Genomic DNA, 21,011 nt, shown 5'->3' on the forward strand with positions numbered 1-21,011 from the left:
GCAGTTTTTTCACAAAGGTGACAGTTTATTTTCCACATTATGTATACTTTTTTTGAATAGCAGACAGTTTGACTTAAAACTTGCAACATAATTTCTTATCTCTACCGTCACACTTTGAATGAACGGCTAACCAGGGTACATCATGACACCAATCACACGTACCGAGTCTGTCCACAGTTTTCTCTGCTTCAACATGGTAGCCTAAGCCTGCCTGCTCCAGTCTTCTTATCATCTCATCTGAATGTCTGCAACAAAGACACAACTTTTTAGATCCAATCAAATTATAAATTTTTTTTTTGGGTCAAATTACCTAAAACCTGCTAAAAGCAATTATTTTCACTCTGTATCCATTTTATGTCAATGTTTTGATAAAAAATAAACGAATGAATGACTTTACATTAGGAGTGTTACTGCCATGTTCTAGCAATGTTTAATAATGACAGTAATCAGATCACTGGTAAAATTTCAGCAAAATATGGAACAAAGTATAGAAGCCTGCATACATACATCTTTGGTAACATGCACAATTTAAAAAGCCTTACAATGTAACCACTGTGCATGAGAAGACACGTACTTGCGATAGGGGTTACAGGCAGCCACTATCTTGAGGTTAGAGGTCAGGTGTAAGGGCTCTCCATCCATGCAGCCATCACACATGATTTCTTTGATCAAACCAATGGCTTCTGTTGTGTTTGCTTCATCAAAGAACAGCACAGTAAACATGCTTGAGCCATACTTTTCACAGTTCTCTTTTGCCCTCTCCTCGGCTTGGTTCACCTTTCTGATGATGTCTGCCCCAGTTGTACCTCCATGGACCTTGTGATATAGAGTATTTGTCAAGGTTTTTAATGTCAAGTCACACAATTCCTTAAGAAATGCCACAATTATGATGTAACTCCCTAAAGAATGAATTAATGAATTATTCTGCTTTCAGCAGTATTGCAGCCATATCAAAGCTCCACAGAAAAAGTACAGACCTTCGAAGGTTCTAATTTAATAATAGACTTCATCAAAGAAATATTACATGTAGGAAGGTCTCTCAGCAACCTGTGGATGGTTTCTCACCACCATGCTAATAATAAAAAAAAAGAACTTCTCAGCATCTCCATGTCAATTTTTGTAACTTTCTGGGACTTTCCTATAAAATCAGAGCTGAAAGCTCTTCCAGGTAACAATTTTGAAGACGTCCAGAAGTTAGTGTTTAATTAAATTATATCATTTACTAATAAGGAAAAGCTGGATGATCTGCCACTGCAAGGGCATTGCTCCACCAAGTTTTTATGTAATATTATGTACATGTAAATTGTGAGAGGATTTATGAAATACCTTATAACAACTGCCACTCACCTTCATCAGGACCATGTTTGGGACAGTCTCAAGCTCAGGTGGTTTCTGTAGAGAACAGAGGAATTTGACCAATCTGGTTTTTCCACATCCTGTCTCTCCCATCACAATGACTGGAATGCCACACCTAAATCAATGAGTGAGAACACAGAGGTCAAACAGCTAGGTCAGCATTTTCAAGGTCGGACACTCAATTCTGAGAAATTGCTTGAGAACAAAACTGGAGTGGGCAGTGGCATTTGTCTTTAACTTCCAAGGACACAGCAGAAAACGGTTCAAACTCGGCCTTGGACAAGAAATTTTTAGACTCCTCCACCCTCACTGTTCATGGGGGTTAATGGCAATAAGCAGTTAATGAAGCTAGAGCTGTGTGAACAGCTTAACGTTTGCTGAAGACGACTTGTCTTCCACCAATATGGTGTGCATATCTGTAGGTCAAATGAGTTAAACCTTGTCAGTTACCTGCTAAAGATCAGAGCAGGTATGCCGTCAACATTTATAAAACTGACTGAAGTCGTCTTAATGAAAAGTGCTTCAGCATCGTATTAAACAACAATCTGGACAATTTCAGTCTTAATGAATATATCATAGGAGCTGTGATTTACTTAAATGGTTTTCATTTTCTGATAAAATCTTGAACCTTACACAAATCAGAATCATGACATAGCGCTTCTCCAATAACACCTGAGCCTGCACCATAATGCCTTCTCAAACAAGTTTGCTTTAGTGTTTGCTGAGTGCAGTATACTTTATCAACATATTCTTACTGTAATTAGGTAATGAATCAATCTTTGTCAACATTTCAATTTAACAGCTTAATGACTTGTAAAAAAAAATCAAAACACTATGTTGATTATTAGCATGAGAAAACTGATACAACTCTACATGCATGACTGCATGGTAACCTACCTGAACCTCATATATATGGCCAGCATTTTCTTGACGTTGTCTGTGGTAAGCTCGTACGTATGATCTGGATCATACATCTCCTCAATCCCCATAACACGACACAACTTTATCAGTTTCTGCTCTCTGAAATCAGGTCATTACCACAAGAATCATCTTATTTATTTATATACTGATTTTATTGGGGATAACCAAAAACATCTCATTTTTACAGTGGCAGAAGAGAACACATCATGACAAATGCCAGACAAACCTATCGTCAAACCTAGTGGTTTGAACGCATGAGAAACCACTTGTATGGGTTTTATTCCTCAAGAATCCTTCACAGAGGCCATGCCAGTAAGAATACACTAAACTCTCTTCAACAGCTGAAAAGCACGTTAGAATGTAACACTGTGCTAAAATATTTACGTTACTGGTGAACTGTCAAGATTTATTCATTTTTAGTTATTTATCCGATTGGTGTTCCACCATGTGCTCAAGAATATTTCCCTTATACAGTGTCGGCTAGCATTATGGTAGGAAAACCAGGCAGAGCCCAGAGGAAACAACCACCTGCAGGTTGCTGTCAGGCCTTGCCTCGTACAACAGGAGAGGAAACCAGCATGAGCTGGATTTGACTCTCAAAATGTCTTAAAGCTAACTACAGGAGTGAAATGTTTGTGTCAGCTCACCTGGGGAGACTGTCAAAGTGTTCAGTCAGCGGTACTCTGTTTCTCACTAGAGCTTGTTGTAGCTGTTTTGGCATAATGGCTGCCTCCAAAACCTCCTTAGTCAGTGGGTCCACCATATCCCCAGCTTGGCCTACGATGTTAAACCCTAGGAAAGTCATTGAATTGTGGTCTGGGTTGAAAAAGATGTACGGATGTGGGCTGAAATGATCAAAGAAAAGTGAAATCAATAATCTAATTTTTTGTGATGTGAACACTTACACAAGTTACTTTATCCTCTCCAGTCATACTGGTGTTTTACTTATATATATTATATATAATATATATATTCAAGAATATTTCATGACTATATTACTGTGGCCAGCATTATGGTGGGAGGAAACTTCAGGAAACCCACAGTCATCAACAGGTTGCTGACTGACTTTCCATGTATGACTGAAGTGAAGGTTTTAGTACAACAATTATGCAAAACCATATCTAAAATTACTTACATGTTTTGCTTTTTTTCACTGAAATAAATGTACTGAAACATGTGGATTGAAGGTAGGCTTTACAGATCACAAAGTTAATGTCCACACCTGCAAACCTGACATTAAACTAAGCTTTTTGTACCTTTTAGAACTAGTGTGAAGTTAATCTTCATGAGAGTGCGTGTGTCATCATTGGTGACATACATACAGATTTGTAATGTGATCCATAAATCCAACCCACATTAAATTTCAAAAATTGATAAAGGTCATTTCATCGTTACTTTACTGATGTTTACTTCATTTTTTACAATTTGTTTCTCTTCAAGTTATCCGCACCCCAATCCCACCATGACCTGTCAACTTCACCACCCCCCCACCCCCCCCAAACCCCGCTCCATACCCACCTGCTCTCCCAGGTTCTGCGCATCTGGTACCTCTCCAGTAGTTCCTCTTCATCCTCAGCCTGAGAAAATAATACAGAAATACACACATTTGTCAAATTAAGCCAGATAAGTCTACAGCAGATGAGACTTGTAGAGAATACTATAGCCTCACATAATCAAGGCCAATGCTAACACTGTACCTATACAGATGTAGTTATACTATCTGTGAGAAGATTTCCAAGTACAGGTAATATGAATGTGATATCTCGTCAACCAGCACTGTATTACACCTAAAGTTTAGAATTTTTCAAGTGAGACACCTTGCTTGATTCTGACCAATTCATCCACCTTATAGAGCCACTTTTTTTTGATGAAGTTCAAGGTTTTTTGTGAAGTTAAAAGGGAAATTTTTACATTGTTGTTGGCAGCAAAAGTATGATTTTCAGGCCTTTAAGTGCTTCTGAAAGAGCATTTTACTTACCAAACTTTAAGTGAAATACAGTTTAGAGCACAGTACACACAAATATCTCACATTAATTCACAGAAAGTGACTGACATTTCATGATGTAATCTACTGAAGACTATTTAATTTATAATAATATAATGTCCGTCAAATTAAAAGGTGAACAAGCAATTGGAAGAAGAATTGCTTTGGCAATACATCTCCCCTTCTAGATTTTAGAAGTCACGTATGTGGAAGTCCACAACAGAACAAAAGCTGCCATAGCTGGGTTGAAAATGGATGAAACTCACATCTAAACTGTAGCTCTTCATATTGAAGTTATATAGAGGTACATGTACCTAGTTTCAATTCACTACATGTACAATAAACTGTTTTTGACTTTTAAAAGCCATGCATACAAACTACAAAAAATACATTAAGTGCAATCAAAAATTGGTGCATTCTAATTTTTATTATAAATGTCATTCATATGTGTAATATATGCTAGTGAAATGAGTATGTACCCGCTATTTCAAATCCATCTCTACGATTACATTCCTAATTTACACCCTGACTAAATGCAAATAATTCCTTTACTGTCTTTGATATTTACTCAGCTAGAATACTGAATTAAACTTAATATTTCAACTACATAACCTTAATTATGGCAAGGTTTCCAATTAATCAAAAAAAAAAAAAAATCAACGGGAATATTTTACTAACCTCTTAAGAACTATCATATATGACATCTTGCCAAGGGCCAAGTGAAGAAGATAAGAGAAAACATCTTAAAAATTAGAAAGAGTTGAGTTCGTTACCTTTGCATTACCTCCCTTAGCCTATAGTAAACTGTTTTGTTAGTGTCATAAACAGCCACCAGAGGTCACAAGTGAAGAAAGCTGAACATGGCCGTCTGCTAAAAGGCCTACTTACAGCTGGACAAGGTATTTTGGACTTTACAGCTTTACCATAGGCCACAGATCAATGTTTTTTGAAGAGCAAAGTAAGTATATCTTTAATGTTTTTACTCTGAAAATTGTTTTGGGCTGTAGGTTCCATATTTGAAGGAGAAAAATAGATTATGGAAATAATACAGAAATACACACGTTTGTCAAATTAAGCCAGATAAGACTACACCAGATGAGACCTGTAAAGAATACTATTGCCTTACATCATATTGGAATTAGCTTATGAAGTTAAACACAAAATGAAGACAATGAATTAGAATATGTGGCCAATTTTTCATTGCTAAATATTTCTTCAAATGAACCTACAGCCATCTTGCATTGTTTGACACATGGAACCTCGCTCTCAGTGTTGGGAATTATCAAATTATCTTCTTTAATGAGTAGAAAAAACTGTCAAACGTAGATGTACACGTAAGTTTCTTATAAGAATCTTACTTCAACCATTTTTAAAGTTATAGATACTATTTAGATCCATGAATTGTAAATGATATATGCTAGATACCTGACAAAAACAGAGGCTCCCAAGCATGCCAAGACCAAAATACCTGTATATATATATATTTTTCATACCTTGACGTAAAGTAAAGTCTTTCATTAGTAAACTTAAAAGGTAATTTCATAAATCTACTGTCACTGATAACAGGTTCCATGATATATATCATGACCTACCGATAGTTAATAACAGTTATTGCTAATCTACATATATATATATACTCACTTCATCTGGAGCTTCACAAAAGGTTGGGGTCTCTTCAGAAAGATTCAGTGATCTTGTAGCAAAGTCCTGTAAAGAAAATTTCAATGTATTTTTGTCATCAAACCAACTAAACACTGAGTTTCTTTTTAAAATACTGTATAATATAGAACAATTTTGGAAAATATTCACAAAAAAAACCAAACAAACACAATTGCTGAACAACTTTCTTTAACATTTAAACTGCAAAGAAATACAGGAAACTTACAGTTGGTTTGCAAATTAAACTTTGGTGTACACAAACATACAATGTTGGGATAATTTAACTATGGATAACTTTGGTTTATTGGAAGTGTGCAGCTTAATTTAGGGACAGTCCTTCTTTATTACAAATTTCAATTCTGCATCATCCCATGTTTCCAATTTAAATCAAATAAGAGGTCAAACTAATTTAAAAATACACAATTATCAGTAAATCATCTTTCACATGTAACTACAAAGCTTGATCATACATGTAGCTTTTGTACCACATTTTTACACACAGATATATGACATGTACGCAGTCTGGGATAGTTCCTTGAGCTCTTGTCCACATTATCTTACCCGTGACATCCTTGACCATGAATCTGACCACAAATTTAAGGAATCCTGGCAAATCCCCAGCAGCTGCTGCCCACAGAACACAGATGACTCACAGTCCTTCAGCTGGACATTCAGGAACCACACAAAGTGGCGCAGTTCTGTCCATGAGGGGTCAGGGATGCCACAGTGTCTGCACAAAACACAATATATATATATATATATATATATATATATATATATATATAAACCATAACTACATATCATTTATAAACATACGCGTGTACTTATACCTACACTATTGTCTTAAAAAAGAGATACACAAATCTACAACATCAACACTTCAGAATATATTTTCTAAAAATAATATCATTTGTACTTGTGGCCAAAAATTTGCATGGTCTGATCACATAAAGTAAGGACATTATGTTCTAGTTTCCAAAATGATGTTCTATTACACTTTCACAGAAAATTCTTCCAAAAATTATAATTATTTTTATCAGTCATACATACAAGTATCAATGGTCACTTGTAAAATAGCTGAAAACTTTAAGCAAACAAATTTAGGAGTAACAAATGGACAGATTAATTAGGCCAGAACAATTTGGAAAAGTCCACAATGAAAGCTTACAAACACTACGAAGGCCAGTACATGAATTTCAAATCAGAGATCCAGATCATCTAGTGTGATACTGAAGAATTTCACATATCTTTTTGGATGCATAACAGCCAGTACCATGAACACCAGCTACTAAATTCAGTTACTACCTAAGTAAGACTTCCAGGCACTCTATCAGGTTCCCTTCTGTAGTGTTGGGGTTCACACTCTGGAAGTCTGCATGATCCACTCTTCTCAGGTACTGGAATGGTCTTTGAAATGTGGCACTTTTAAATTCCTGCTCGTCAAAAAGCCTGTCACTCCCAGTATATCCTGAACAGGGCATCACACAAATACAGATCAAAGATATATCTATAAATATTTATTCTCTAACTACTACCTTCTGTTCATTATTGATCAGCATATCCTGTCATTTCCTTACACATAAGGTAATATGAATCATCTTGAATCACCTTTCTTGAATCATTAACTGTATGTTCCTAACAATGTATTCTTTATTTGTTTCAACTTAAATAATTAAATGGAGTTATACAAAGAAAAACTCACACAATGTACATGTACATACATACATACATACATGTATACATCCCAAATATGTTGTCAAGTTTATGTCTGGATTCTGAACACAAGTTGAAGGGCAATAACTTCAAAAACTTTTCCGAATCTTCACATTTTTTCTTCCAATTTTTTGAGCAATTGTTTCCAGAAGCATTGTCTACAGTAGCCTGTTGCACAGTTACAGGAATTCTATGAATGTGCTGTGAGGATCCCAAGGCCTTGTTTCAAGGGTATTATAACAAACTCGCATTATAGCATTTGCCAGGGAAGCATGCAGTGAATGATTTACCGTAATTTTCCACATACAAACACTGCAGATTTATAAATTAAAAGCACTGTTCTTGCTGACAGACCTGTAGCATTCTCCATCAGAATTTCCAGGCTCTCCTGAGGGGATCTGCACTCGATTGAAGGTAAGAAGTTCAATGTGCTGTGTGCACACCTGACAGCCTGAAACATAATCCACAAATCACATCTGGACCTGTTCATTTGCACCTGAACGGATTATTTCATTACATGTATATCAATCGTAGATGCTTGACATTTCAAGGGACCCACAACCAAAGAACTGCAACTGACCTTAAAAACTTTTAACATAGCACATTATTTAACAACATCCAACTTCACATATCAGTAGGATTTAAATATCTACAAAAAGTATGGCAATAAATATTTCAGGCTTAACCAGTAACAGCTGCCAGACATGGAATGACTAAAGAAATCAGAATGTCCAAGTTGACCACGACTAAAAATGTGTTAGCTGTTTTCTAACATACTAACTGGTCTAAAATTTCACTAATTTTATGGTTTAATAGTTCTTTCTTGAGACAAAACTCTCAATAAATTACATTATCTGCTGTTAAGCTATTGAAAAAAAAACAACAACTTTAATACCTGTTGATCAGATTCTCTGACCATCAGAGGCATAGTTTCTACCAGATACAGATCCAAGTCAGTTTTCCGCCACATAAAACCTTTGGAATTTTGTATGGCGCCCAAAATGAGCAAGTTGAAGAGGAGGAAATCCACTCCTTCTTGCACCTAGAGTATAATGATAAGAAGTTATAAAATCAGCTGACATCCATTCACATGTGATTCCCATTGTAGAAAATAATACATTTTATATCCATGTACATAACATATTACCTTTCACAGAAAAATTTTGAGGTAATCCAGTCTGATTACGTAGAACATATATACCTAGAATTATGCATGAAATTTGTTAGCTGCAAATGACGCTGACATTATCGTGACAAACATATGAAGGCTGATCAGATGCTACAGATCGACCAAATTGGGATGTCATGTTACTGAGGTGCCAGTATATTTTTGGTGCTAATAACCGTGTTTACTTGAGCTGATCTGGTCTTACATTAAAGCCCATAATGTGTTTTTGTCCCAAGAAGTACCTTTGATCATAATTTCATAAATCACTCTTTTAAATAAAAGCTTGGTAGACAACTTAATGTTGTAATCACATTAGTAGAATGAGTTAAAACAGGAGCAATGTTAAATTTGAATTTTTAGGTTTTGTCTATCTCACACAAAAGCCAATTATCAGAGATAGTCATGACCATTTTTAGGGCCCACTTACCTCATAGGCCACATCAAAGTGGATGATCCTTGGGATGCCTTGTCCTGGTGCTGGGGTGTCACCCAGAAGTTTGTCCACCACCCTGGACGCATCCACGGATTTGCCATGGAGTGGAATGCTGTGGACTACCTTACGTTTTCTTGCATGAGGAAAGTTCTGCTGAAGTTTCTCCACTAAGCGGTTCTTGTACAATGTCTTGCCAACTCCAGCTCGTGAAGACCTGATAACCCTCACAGTGCAACTACAATCACACGTGCAAAGTCAGATGCTGAGTGTTCAGAAATAGTTCCCACAGAAATTTCCTACGTTAATCAAAATGTATTTTGCTCGAGAGTGGTAATATAACAAGAAATTCCACAGTCTACCAATCAGACCAATATGCTTTACACATCAATACATAGGTAGTTTAAAATAAAAGTACATGTGTTAATGTCATATCAAACTTTAACAAATGTTCTAACCTTGACTGCTCTTTTAAGTTTCAGAATTCAGTGAATACAGTTAGTGATATATGTATTAGCATGAAGCATGAGATGATGTCATACTTACTGTGAGATATCTACACACGAAGCAGCATGGAGATCCCCATTAGTAAGTCTAGCCTGAATACACTTGCTCAGGGATTCTTGTGTGGCAAACACAGGTCTTTTGTACTTTTCCAGAGCTGTCACTATCCGGGATCTCTGTTCTCTTTCTGATGAGCACAGCACCACCATTCTGTAGTCTACATTGTACAACAGACAAAGGCAAAGATTAGCTTAGAATTTGTGGTCACTCCTTACTGAAGAAGAATTTGGGCTTTTTGGTCATGTGATTGTTAATTAAAAGCGATGACAATACAGCATGCTGAGTAATTCTACAAAAGTGACAATAATTTTTTTTTTGGCAAAAACAGCACATCAGACATTCATAAAACTTCATTATGTTTTGGGTAAGGATCAATCTGGAGTTTTGCACCTTAAGTTTTGGAAACTTTTGATTACGAGACTTGAAGGCCATGTTGGGTTTTATGCAAGACTGAAAATTGTTGACTTGATGGTATTAAAAACACAGCAGTCCTTCAAAAACTGGCCAATTTACTACATGTAGGCCATAAATACTGGCTTAAACCTCAGATGATGAGTACTTCCTGTAATAGTACATGCCAAACCGCAGGCATGCATACATCTATTATTTTTTTTGTTTTTTGTTATTTGTTTATTTCATTGGAGTTTAATATTGTAGCCAGGGTCAATCTTTAAATATCCAAGGTAGTTGGTCAATTTACAGTGAAATTGTTCTCCCCAAGGCCTTCATGGAGCAAACAAATATATAATATAGGAAACATAAACTTCAGAGTCCTATAAAAAGTACATCAATATATATATATATATATATATATATATATATATATATATACATAAAACAAGATAAAAGTGAAACTGTACAAATTCATATATCCAAAAAGCAACAATACAATCAATAGTGCTGTCCCAGCAACTGTCCCAACCAGCAGGACAAGAAAGGTAACCTATTTCTTCTCAAATTTGGGACACCTCGTCTCCTCATTTTAGCCAATATATATGTAATTCTAGCAGGGATACTGAGTTCCTTTTTCTTCAGATGGTTAGACCATCTAATGAACAACATACTCATATCTTTACTTTTATAAAAGCTGGTAAAGAAAGGTAATATTCTTTTTTCAACCTTACTAATATCTCTCCCAAATTTTAGAGGAATTAGGGTAGTGGGAGACTTATACGATGGCAGCAGTATTATGGTGGGAGGAAACTGGACAAAACACTGGGGAAACACACAACCATCTGCAGGCTGGTGCTAGACTCATGTACTACAAGAGAGGAAACCAGCCTGAGCTGGCCTTCAACTCACAGAGACCACACTAGTGAGAGTCTCCTTTGTAATTGTGGGTCCATGTACATGATCCTTGACCATTCCATTTTACCTAGGGAGGTTACACATAAGAAGTTGTCGAAACCTTGCATGAATTAGGCTTAATTACTTTCAAGCTGGAGACAACAGAAGACAAACAGCAGAAGGATTTACCCTTAGTCTTCAATGGGTTCTCCATGTAAACTTCCAGCTGACGTTCTGCTTTGTCACTGACATCATAGTCCAGTTTGTCTGCATTAACCAAACAATATGTCTTGCCAGACGGGTCAAAGATTGCTCTTCTCCAGAATATATCCACCTGAAGGTAAATATGCATGAAATCAGTGCCTCACAAGCAAGCCTCTTTCTTCAGTTTCTAATAAAAAGAATGTTTCAGTTAAGGGTCAGATTGTTTATTTATTTCATGGTTTTTAATGTCATACTCAATAATTTTTCACTTATACAATGGTAATCATTTTTAAGGGTCAAGGAAACCAGAATGCTGCCAACCTCTGGTACATGTAACTTACTGACAAACTTACCCACATGTGATGTACAGAAATGCACACAACTTGTGGAAGTGAAGATTTATTGACTTTGAAGAAAGGATTCATAACCAGACATTAGGAAGGGATGTTGCATATGAGTGTGTTCTTGTCTTCCTGTAGATAATATGGTCACTCTTAGGCATGTTAGATTACAGTTAAATATGACTGTGTTACTTCTTAGGGATCAAATGCTGTATAGACAGAATTGGAAATACAGTAGGGCTTTCATATTTAACATGCTTAAGGAGTATAAATGGATGATACAATGGTAGACAAATGTTTTCACAAGTATCCATCATTTTGTCTTTAAATCTAGTATTTGTGAGTATATGAAAATATACATGTTACCTAGTCTTGTGCTGACTGAGACTTTCCCTGCTTGGCAAGATCATATCCAAGCCTGTGAGTTCTTTCCACCTACTAGCTAGCAGCTTCAGCTAACCTGCCTGTATAGTTACAGAAGACACTTGGTCTTCAAGGAATCATAAACTGTGTAAACAGCCACATGAGCTTACTGTTATCAAGGTCCCACATCAGTGAAGGGGGAAGAATCTGCAAATTCCCTGTCCAATATTGGTTTAGAATCTGCACCAATTGTGTCCCATGCGTGAATGAAAGGCTAGCATTAACCACGGCCCTCTCCCAGGGTCAACTCAAGTCCTAAATCTTGTTGGAATCCCCTGATCTACCATTTACAGATGCAAATGTGTTTATGGCTTTTACACATTACATATGTTAGTTAAGAAACTGAAGGCAGCTCTTCAACAACATTCACCATCAAGTGCTTTCTTTTTCAACACTTGAATGCTCATGTGGTGAAACAAATTGGTTCCTGTGGTTGGAAATTATTTCCAAACACAACGTCACGAGTATGTCAAAATTATTACTACACAGCAAATGGCATGGCCATGATTTTTTAAATTTGATTGGTGTTTTATTCCATACTCAGGAATATACCAAATCAGCAAGCATTATGGTTGGAGGAAATTTACACATATCAAGTAAAAACAGCCCAAAATTTGGGAAGGGAGGGTGGCTTCAGTGTTAAAACACTGCTAATTTGGAGGTTACCTGGTCCAGTGTTGTTGTGCCTGTACAGAGGAGGACCTCTGAGGTTGTGGGAAGGGGGGATGTCTCCTCTACTCCTGATGTGTAGATTGACAAGGTCACCCCAAGGATGTCAGCTGTCAGAAAGAAATAAATTGACTTTGTTTCATAGATATATTATATACATGCACACACCACTGAAAGTGACCAGTACATATGATTCATGTGCACAAAAGGTTAAAAAAAGAAGATCATACTGTATCTACAAAATGGTTACCTAGATGTGAACATTTGAAGAACCTTAAGTTCACCAGTTACTTTCAAGTATCGTCACTTGCTGAAAATATTGCTTCTCCAATTGTCGTTAGTTAAGAGGCTATATATACAATAATCCACATTCCCTAATGAAATTAGATTTTCTCAATTTACCAAGAATAGCTCAAATTATTATTTTTTTTCTCAGAAAATATCAGACTAGTACCTGTACTATTCATAAGTCATAAGTTTGAGAAAGATATACAAAACCCACACTACAAATCTATGAACTCCCCATTTCGAATAACAACATGTGTACACAAAAGGCTGATATGTTGTAAAAGGTAATAGGGCAATCCTAGAAGAGCAAACATTCGCAATGATCAATCTTTTACCAAAAATCTCTCGTCCATTATCTTTAACTGAACATTTTATCAACACATGCATGTGGACCATGTTAAATGGGCTTGAATAAACCTACCTTGTGAACATACGATCAGATTAGGTTCACCTGTCTTAAATCCTGCAGGAAGACTTTTGCACAGGATTTCCTCAGGAGCTACAAATCACAACCATATCATTGTAAATAATTAGAAGAATAGACTGTCTTTACAAAATGTCTGTCAAGAACATGCAATTGACCAGTCATAATCAATACTGTTGCAATAGGTCAACCATAATCCCACACACTGGTTACAAATGTTCAACTGTTCTGTGACGTTATGATATCACAATGGATTTCACCGGGAATGGAATGAAAAGTAACATTGTCACTTGAAAGGGTGGTGGGACATTGGATGTGATATATCCATCCATTAGTTGTACACTAGAACTATGTGCCACATCATACCATTTTTGTGGGTGTAATTCTACACATCAGTGTGTTATTTTAAAAGCAGGACACAGAAATTATCAGTAAGTTATTCAGTCACCAACACTTTTGGGTGAAATGAAAGAAAAAATGAAGTAAACAAGATGCCAAATGAAGTAAACAAGATCACTTAAAAAGACAGAAACAGGCCCCTGGAAGACATGTTTTTCTAAATGTCCACGTAGCACACATTTTGTCACTGCTCTGGTTGAACTCATTTCAAAACATTTTCCTGTCAACACATGACATTCTATCAAGAACATAAGCTTTGTATATAACCACCATCAACCCATGCAAAAACTGGCACGCTGGTCTTGGTTTCCATGAAAAGGGTAACTTAAGACGGCTACATGTATTATGATAATTATGATTGTACCTGCAGATATAATTTTTTCAAGTGAAAAAGAAAATTAGGAAATACAGCATGACTTGTGCATGGATAACATTTTGACCCCCATCAGCCATTTTCCCTTACCTAGCTGAGCCAATTCTGACAGCACTATCCCAAGATGTTCAACACTCATGTAGTTAGACAGGCTTCCAGACACAGCCGCCTTGAAATTGTTCCACACACCTTCCAGTTTTTCACACAAGCTTCTGTCTTTCCTATCACAATGAAAAGGGTTAAATATTGATACATGTAACCAAAATAAATTAATGATTGAATTGGTGTACGCCACAATACTGATGTTAATGTCATAGAATGAGATTGTTTGAATTCCATCAGCAAGCATTTTCAAAATTTGCACTTGTATGCCAAAACATGAAAGGAAAGGTAATGTTTAGACTCGAGGCTGACATTAGGAAGACAATGTGCAGACAGACTGGACTCCTGACTGGAATCCTGCTTGCTTGCCAATCAACTGAAAATAACTTAGCAATTAGTTCTTGCATCATAGCTCTCAATCTTTATCATGACCCAGTAACAGGGTGCCACCCTTCCTTTATAGTGCTCTTCGCGCTGGGGAATAAAAACAGATCATCCAGTTTTGCCTGACCAAGATCTGTCATATGGAGACTTAGCTATGCTGGATGTTGATTTTGGGAAGGTCTTTAGGGCCTTATGTTGCCCTTCAAGGTCAGCAAGTTTGTTTTCTCTGTGGTCTGCTCTACACCTAACTGGTTCTGAACAATAGCTGCTGTTTTCTCATGTACTGAAACTTCTAGAGTTTTTTGCCTGCCTTTTGGAGGCTAGATTAAATAGCCCCTAAACATCTGATTTCAAATCACATGCCCCTAACACAACAGTACATGCAACTTATTGAAATAAACACAATGTGTAATGCAGCTTACTCCATCGCACCAGTCAGCGCCTCTTCTGTAACTGTTTCTAGTGAAGACTTATTGAGGGACCATCCCTCAAAATGTCTCTTAGCTTCTGGGGAAGATCCATCACCGTCCTCATCACTATCAGAATCAAGGCCTGAATTTGCCAAGCACCACATCAACCCTGCATGGAAACAAAGGATGACATTTACCTGATCTCATGAAAATACAATGCATGTATTCATATTTCCACAACATGTCTTTAAAGTATGTATAACCCTTCTCCTTAATGCTTTGTACCTTGGTGAGAAGTGACATGTTAGAATTTAGAACAAGCACTAGACACTGAATGCAAAGAATCAAACTCCATAAATGTGTCAGTTGCTGTAACAGTTTTGTGTTGTTTATGTAGAAACCTAATGCTCAGATCAACACAGATCAATGTACCTGCTTCAGGATCTGCTGGATTTTCCCCGGCCTCCAGAGCTCGAAGTGCATCTTTCTTGGAGTATCCACCTTTCTCTATCGTGGCCACAAACTCTGCTTTCACGTCTTCCAGGTAGTCAGTGGGTCGGCATGTTTCTTCCTCAAGGCTGTTTACCCTTTTCAGGGCATTATCCATGGCAATTAAGAGATCCTTCTTATTACAGTGTGGCTTAACACATTCCAGCAATGGGAAGATCGTGTTTGTCACATTATTCTGACAGTTCACTTTCACCAGTTCTCCCTGGAGAATCACTAACTGCTCAATGGTGTAATGATTCAGACAGAAATACTTGGAGCGTTGATCCCCATAGTACTTCAGCCAATCCTCCAAGCAATTCTCCAAGAACCTTGCTAGACGCATTGCTTCATCATTCACATCTTTACATGTGCAATTCAAACGGAGCTTGTCTTGTTCAAAATCCACCAGAACTTTCCTTGTACTGTTGTACACGACAATACTCAGATTGTAAAACAACACATTGCCAACATGGCAAAGTTTAATGTAAGCATTGGCAAGCCTTGTCACAGAATCCAAAACCTGAAAGCAAAGACCATGATTTCGCAAAATTCATGATAAATCTGTTAAGAAGTGTACTCATCATACTAGTAATTCTTTGATGTTTATAGCAGAACATCAGAACATAACGCAGAAGAAAAAACTTAAAAGCTGCTAAATATACGTGCCATGCAACAAGTATTTCTACCACATGACATTACATGTTTACAATAGTGTGTTATAGGGGTGATCGTAGATATGAGATCTGTTTCATTTTTCCCACGCAGCTTAGCTTTCAGATATACAGTTTCAGTTTATAAACTCTTCCAGTTTATACTAACCTATATGTGTTACATCGGCAGCAAGCCAAACTTAGCTGACCACCATTTTCGTCTTGGCATCATCTCGATTATTTCTGAGTGTTAAGTTTATTTGTGTGTTAACAATGCAAAGAAAGGAACTATGAACTATTGTGAAAAAAGTAGATGATCTTAATTTTGAAAAGAGCAGCAGAGTGTACCAACGGTTTCACGTGCTTCGAAAATGGCGCCTGGCGATGTTCTGATGCTGTCCGAGTGGGTGCACTGATTAAAAACCATTATATAGATGTTTCAATAAGCTATATGACAATGTCACTTTTGCAGCTTTAGTAGACACTATGTGTACAAATTAGCTGACATGTTCATGGTTCATATAACTTGGGCTGAACTTTGAATATTCGCATTTGCACCTCTGTAAAATGGACGACTTCCTCCTTCCCCTTCTCAGCCTGGCCTGCCACAAGCATCAGTCTGCTCTGTAAGTCGTGAAGCTGAGAGTAACTGTACTCTTGTCGTTCTGTTTCTGATTTCTTGTTTTCAAGAATAATAAGTTGAATAGTAGAATCAAGACTCTAAAAGAAAAAAAAACATAAACAGTATAGTTTACCAGCTAAATGTACATGTATAAATTAGACTCAAGGCCCAAAAAATAACTGATCTTGATAGTATATAACAATGAATGAGCATGAATAAAATGAAGGACTGTTTTGCATGAGGTGTTTGTTTAACACCGTCACCCTTATTTCGTTCCAAGTCAAATCCCGAGAATGCGTAGAACTGATAAGGTATGAAACAATGGTCAGCGATATTGGGTTACACAATAAACACCAAGATGAAGGTGTCAAAGTTTATTCTACCCAAAAAAAAGGAAGAAAATGAAGCAAAAACGTAATATTTCATGCTGCGATTCTCTTTCACTCCCTCTGTAGAGGTCATGCATTTTAGACTGATCAATGACAAGCCTAGGCCATTGCAGTTGACCTAGATCTTTAAAGGCTTTGTACATATGACGCTGTGTCTCAAAGCTGGGTGGAATGTAAATGTAGACTGTACAAGTATTGTGACGTCATACTATCCCCAACCCCCCCATAGCGCAGATTGGAACATTATGAAACAAATGTTTCTTTTTCCGCTGAGTGTAAAAATGTGAAAAACAAAAGCGATATCTATAAACTGTGAACAATAACACTAAATAATCACTGAAGGAAATTCCGATAGTTCCCCTTAATATAAATTATAAAAGTAAAACTAACATGTAAACAAACTCAAATTCTTTTATTTGAATGAAATAATATTATTCGGGGAGGTAAACGTACTGGCTGGTGTGTTGAGTGACACACTCAATGGTGTTTGAAAGATACATCTCTACTGTATATGTACATTTGCACACGGCCCAAACCACCACTGGTGATACCAGTATTTGACAATATATGACAACTGAAAATAGGTCACTTTCCCCTACAAAATTGTGGCGTACATCTGCATGTATGGAGCCTGTGTCCAATATTAGCTTGACTTACCCCACTGAACAGATATATATATAATGTATTTCACCTGTATGCTTAAGCATTTTTTAGTGATACATTTTGCTTGATTCTGACTTATTCATCAGCCTTTTTTACGTAGTTTGATTAATTTCTTATGAGAAAAACTTGTTTCAAGTGTTATGCTTAATTAGGTTTACTAATATACATCGTACATATGACCGGGTGCTTAACACTCAAATCTCTGGATATTTAGGGAGAGGCTATGGGGTAAGTATAGCATTTAATTCTGTTATGGCATTCCCACGCTCTCTTTTCTTTGGGGATGCTGACTACTGACGAAAACAAGAATGCGTAACATCATAAGAATGTGTATGTAAGGTCTGATCAAGAGCAATGATAATTCTGTTATATAAGGGATATCTCTTAAATGTACAACCCACCTAAATCTGACATGAAAATCAGCCTGCATGTAACAGGTTATTAACAATCTTTTCACTTAGGCACATTAAGGATTATTTAAACAGTCAATACATGTACCTTTTGTTGGCCTTTGTATTTGGGAATACTCCCAATCTTGTAAATCCCTTTGTTGTTGATGGCTTCGGCCTGTGACAAAGAGGAAACCTCAACTGATCCATGGGATGCCTTCACCATTTCCAACCACTTCAGGTGACGGTTCAAATCCTCCTGTAGGACAGACACAGAAAGAAGCTGTGTATAATAGGCATTCCAGAGAGTTAAAGCTTGACGGTATATGGAATTTCACGCAAAAAAACCAAAAAAACCCCAAAAATGAATCTTTTACTGTACAGTTCAAAAAAAAAAAGAGATGTGTTTTGCTAGGTGTTCACAGAACACATGTCCCCACCCTCCTTTAGTGTAGCTATGTGAATTGCAAACAACCACACCCACACACACTTGGCAGTTCAGACTTGCTTGCATTGTAACACTACAATAAAAGCCTGAAGAAAATAAAGCAATGTTCTTCAAAATATAATCAGGTAGGCAAGTGTATCTCAAATTTTTACACATTGGCTGTCAAAAATTAACTATTTGAGATATTTTGTTCGCAAGATTATGCCACACATGCCCACCATAAGGCACAAACCCAAGCACAGACTGGTGCAAATCGAGATATTGCACTTGCAATGGGGGCAAAGAAAAAAAAAAACAATTTTACTAATATGATGCTTGTGCAAATATAAATAATAACATGAAGCCAATAAACCTTCAGTTTTTACAAAATTAGGTACCTAATTGTCTGACACACGGTTTAGAAGGCACTGTGTTGACATGAGCTAAGAAGCCAAAACTGCTGAGAATTCAAGGGCATAGAAATAAGTAAGCGTCAAAGGACCACTAAGGGCTACATTGGAAACTACCTTTACATGTATTTATTTATTTATCTACTAATTTTTATTCATGGAGAAAATGCTTTTACTTTATGCTGGGCTCCTTGGATAGTATTAATATTGTTGGATTCTAGTGGTGTGATACCAATAAATTCATGTGTTTGCCAATGTAATGCCTACTCAAGCACATAAACAAGCGATTCCAACATTAAACATTGTTCTGGTGATGAGAAATGTTATTATGTATTCTCACTGGTCTATTCAAACATTTAACTGATTATTAAAGTGTAAAAAAATCTAAGAAATAAAATAAAAATAAATGAGTTTTGACTACAAAATAGAGCTACAGTTCTTTTCCCATCATAATGACCTTTATGTAATCTTTTTCACTTTAAATGATCATGTAAATGGTTATATGAAAGACAGTGTATAGACAGGATACATACACGTACATGTGAGTTGAATAATTCTTGCTAACTTTTGTGAAATTATCATCATGTGAGAAATCAGTGGTTGATGCATGAATATGAAATGGTATAGAAATTAGTGTTTTTTGAATGTTTGTTACAAGTAGTCCCCTTACAATACCATTAAAGGTACTTGCTAACCTCACAATACAGAATGTATTTTCTGTTTCTGTTTGTGACTTTTTAAAATTAACAGATGAGTAAACTTACCAACTTCTGGGGCAAGTCTGGGTCTGCATCTAAGGCCTTCCAGACTTCATCACACCTCTTCAAGAACTCCTTGCAGCTGATGTCCTTTGGAAGGTCAAAAAGCAGTGGTGAGTAACCAGTGGTGGCAGCATGCAGCATAGACACCTTCTTGATCTCCATGTCTCCCTCTCCTGCAGAAATACTTGCCAAGTCTACAAAGACTTTCAGTTCCTTTTGACCTGCAATATTGGATATTGGCATGTACAGCTTTGAGAAGCATAAATGTGGAAAAAAGATTGCTGGATATAATTCTGGAACGCAGAGACAGTTTATGACAGCCAAGATCAATTTACACACACGTGCAGACCGGCCCCGATAGCACAGTTGCTAGAGCGTCCGCTTAGGGAGTGGTAGATCCAAAGTCAATCCTGGGTCAACTTACACCTAAGACCTTAAAAGAGGAAGTCGTAACTTCTTGCTTGGCATTCAGCATGAAGGAGATAGTGCAATGTCTGGTTGACCCGTATCAGTATAATAGCTTGGGCGGGACGACTTACATGCCTTCAGTAAGGCGTCTCAGTGAGGCAGCATTAGATAAAAGAGTGGTGGAAATCTGTCCTGCAAAAAAGGAGGCACATTACATACACCCTAAGGATTCCTTCGTCATCATATGACTGAAAAATTGTTGAGTACGACGTTAAACCCCAAGTCCTCACTCACTCACTCACACACGAGCAGTTTATGCTAAAAAGACTTCATTGCAAGGAGATGACTGTTGTCCTTATTTTTAAATATATATAAATAGCCTGTGAAGTAAATCTGCACAGGAGCAGTGAGAGGACATCAGTCATACAACAAGATTTAAGCCAACTTAAACATTCCTATATCACCACACAAGACCATTTTCCACATCACGTCTATGTACACGTTTGTGAAGGCCTACCAATACAGCTAAAAACAATGTTAAAATTGACCAAATACACAAAACTGTGATATTGTCACAATATTCATAACAAACAGAGCATTGAACAATGAGGTTTGAAGACCAAAAATATTGTCCTTGCAAAAAGTGTATATTTCTTCTTCTCACTCTCACAATAATTGTGGTATTCGAACTTCACAATGCAATG

The 21,011-nt window shown here is 36.8% G+C and overlaps 1 protein-coding gene across 1 annotated transcript in view; it reads right to left on the bottom strand.

Annotated features, from left to right (window-relative positions):
- The window catches only part of LOC135461803 (E3 ubiquitin-protein ligase rnf213-alpha-like), a 132,250-nt gene that overhangs the window by 65,757 nt on the left and 45,482 nt on the right, over nt 1-21,011 (bottom strand). The window contains 23 exon segments of the mRNA XM_064739048.1: nt 163-245; nt 575-816; nt 1,348-1,471; nt 2,254-2,376; nt 2,925-3,122; nt 3,796-3,854; nt 5,903-5,968; nt 6,489-6,550; nt 6,553-6,650; nt 7,226-7,388; nt 7,988-8,084; nt 8,529-8,675; nt 9,229-9,469; nt 9,778-9,952; nt 11,272-11,416; nt 12,717-12,829; nt 13,429-13,506; nt 14,294-14,587; nt 15,110-15,268; nt 15,532-16,108; nt 16,797-16,958; nt 18,411-18,560; nt 19,903-20,120. Of these exon segments, the coding sequence (XP_064595118.1) occupies nt 163-245; nt 575-816; nt 1,348-1,471; nt 2,254-2,376; nt 2,925-3,122; nt 3,796-3,854; nt 5,903-5,968; nt 6,489-6,550; nt 6,553-6,650; nt 7,226-7,388; nt 7,988-8,084; nt 8,529-8,675; nt 9,229-9,469; nt 9,778-9,952; nt 11,272-11,416; nt 12,717-12,829; nt 13,429-13,506; nt 14,294-14,587; nt 15,110-15,268; nt 15,532-16,108; nt 16,797-16,958; nt 18,411-18,560; nt 19,903-20,120 (3,774 nt within the window).

This window comes from Liolophura sinensis, chromosome 1 (assembly GCF_032854445.1).
Source record: "Liolophura sinensis isolate JHLJ2023 chromosome 1, CUHK_Ljap_v2, whole genome shotgun sequence".
NCBI lineage: Eukaryota > Metazoa > Mollusca > Polyplacophora > Chitonida > Chitonidae > Liolophura > Liolophura sinensis.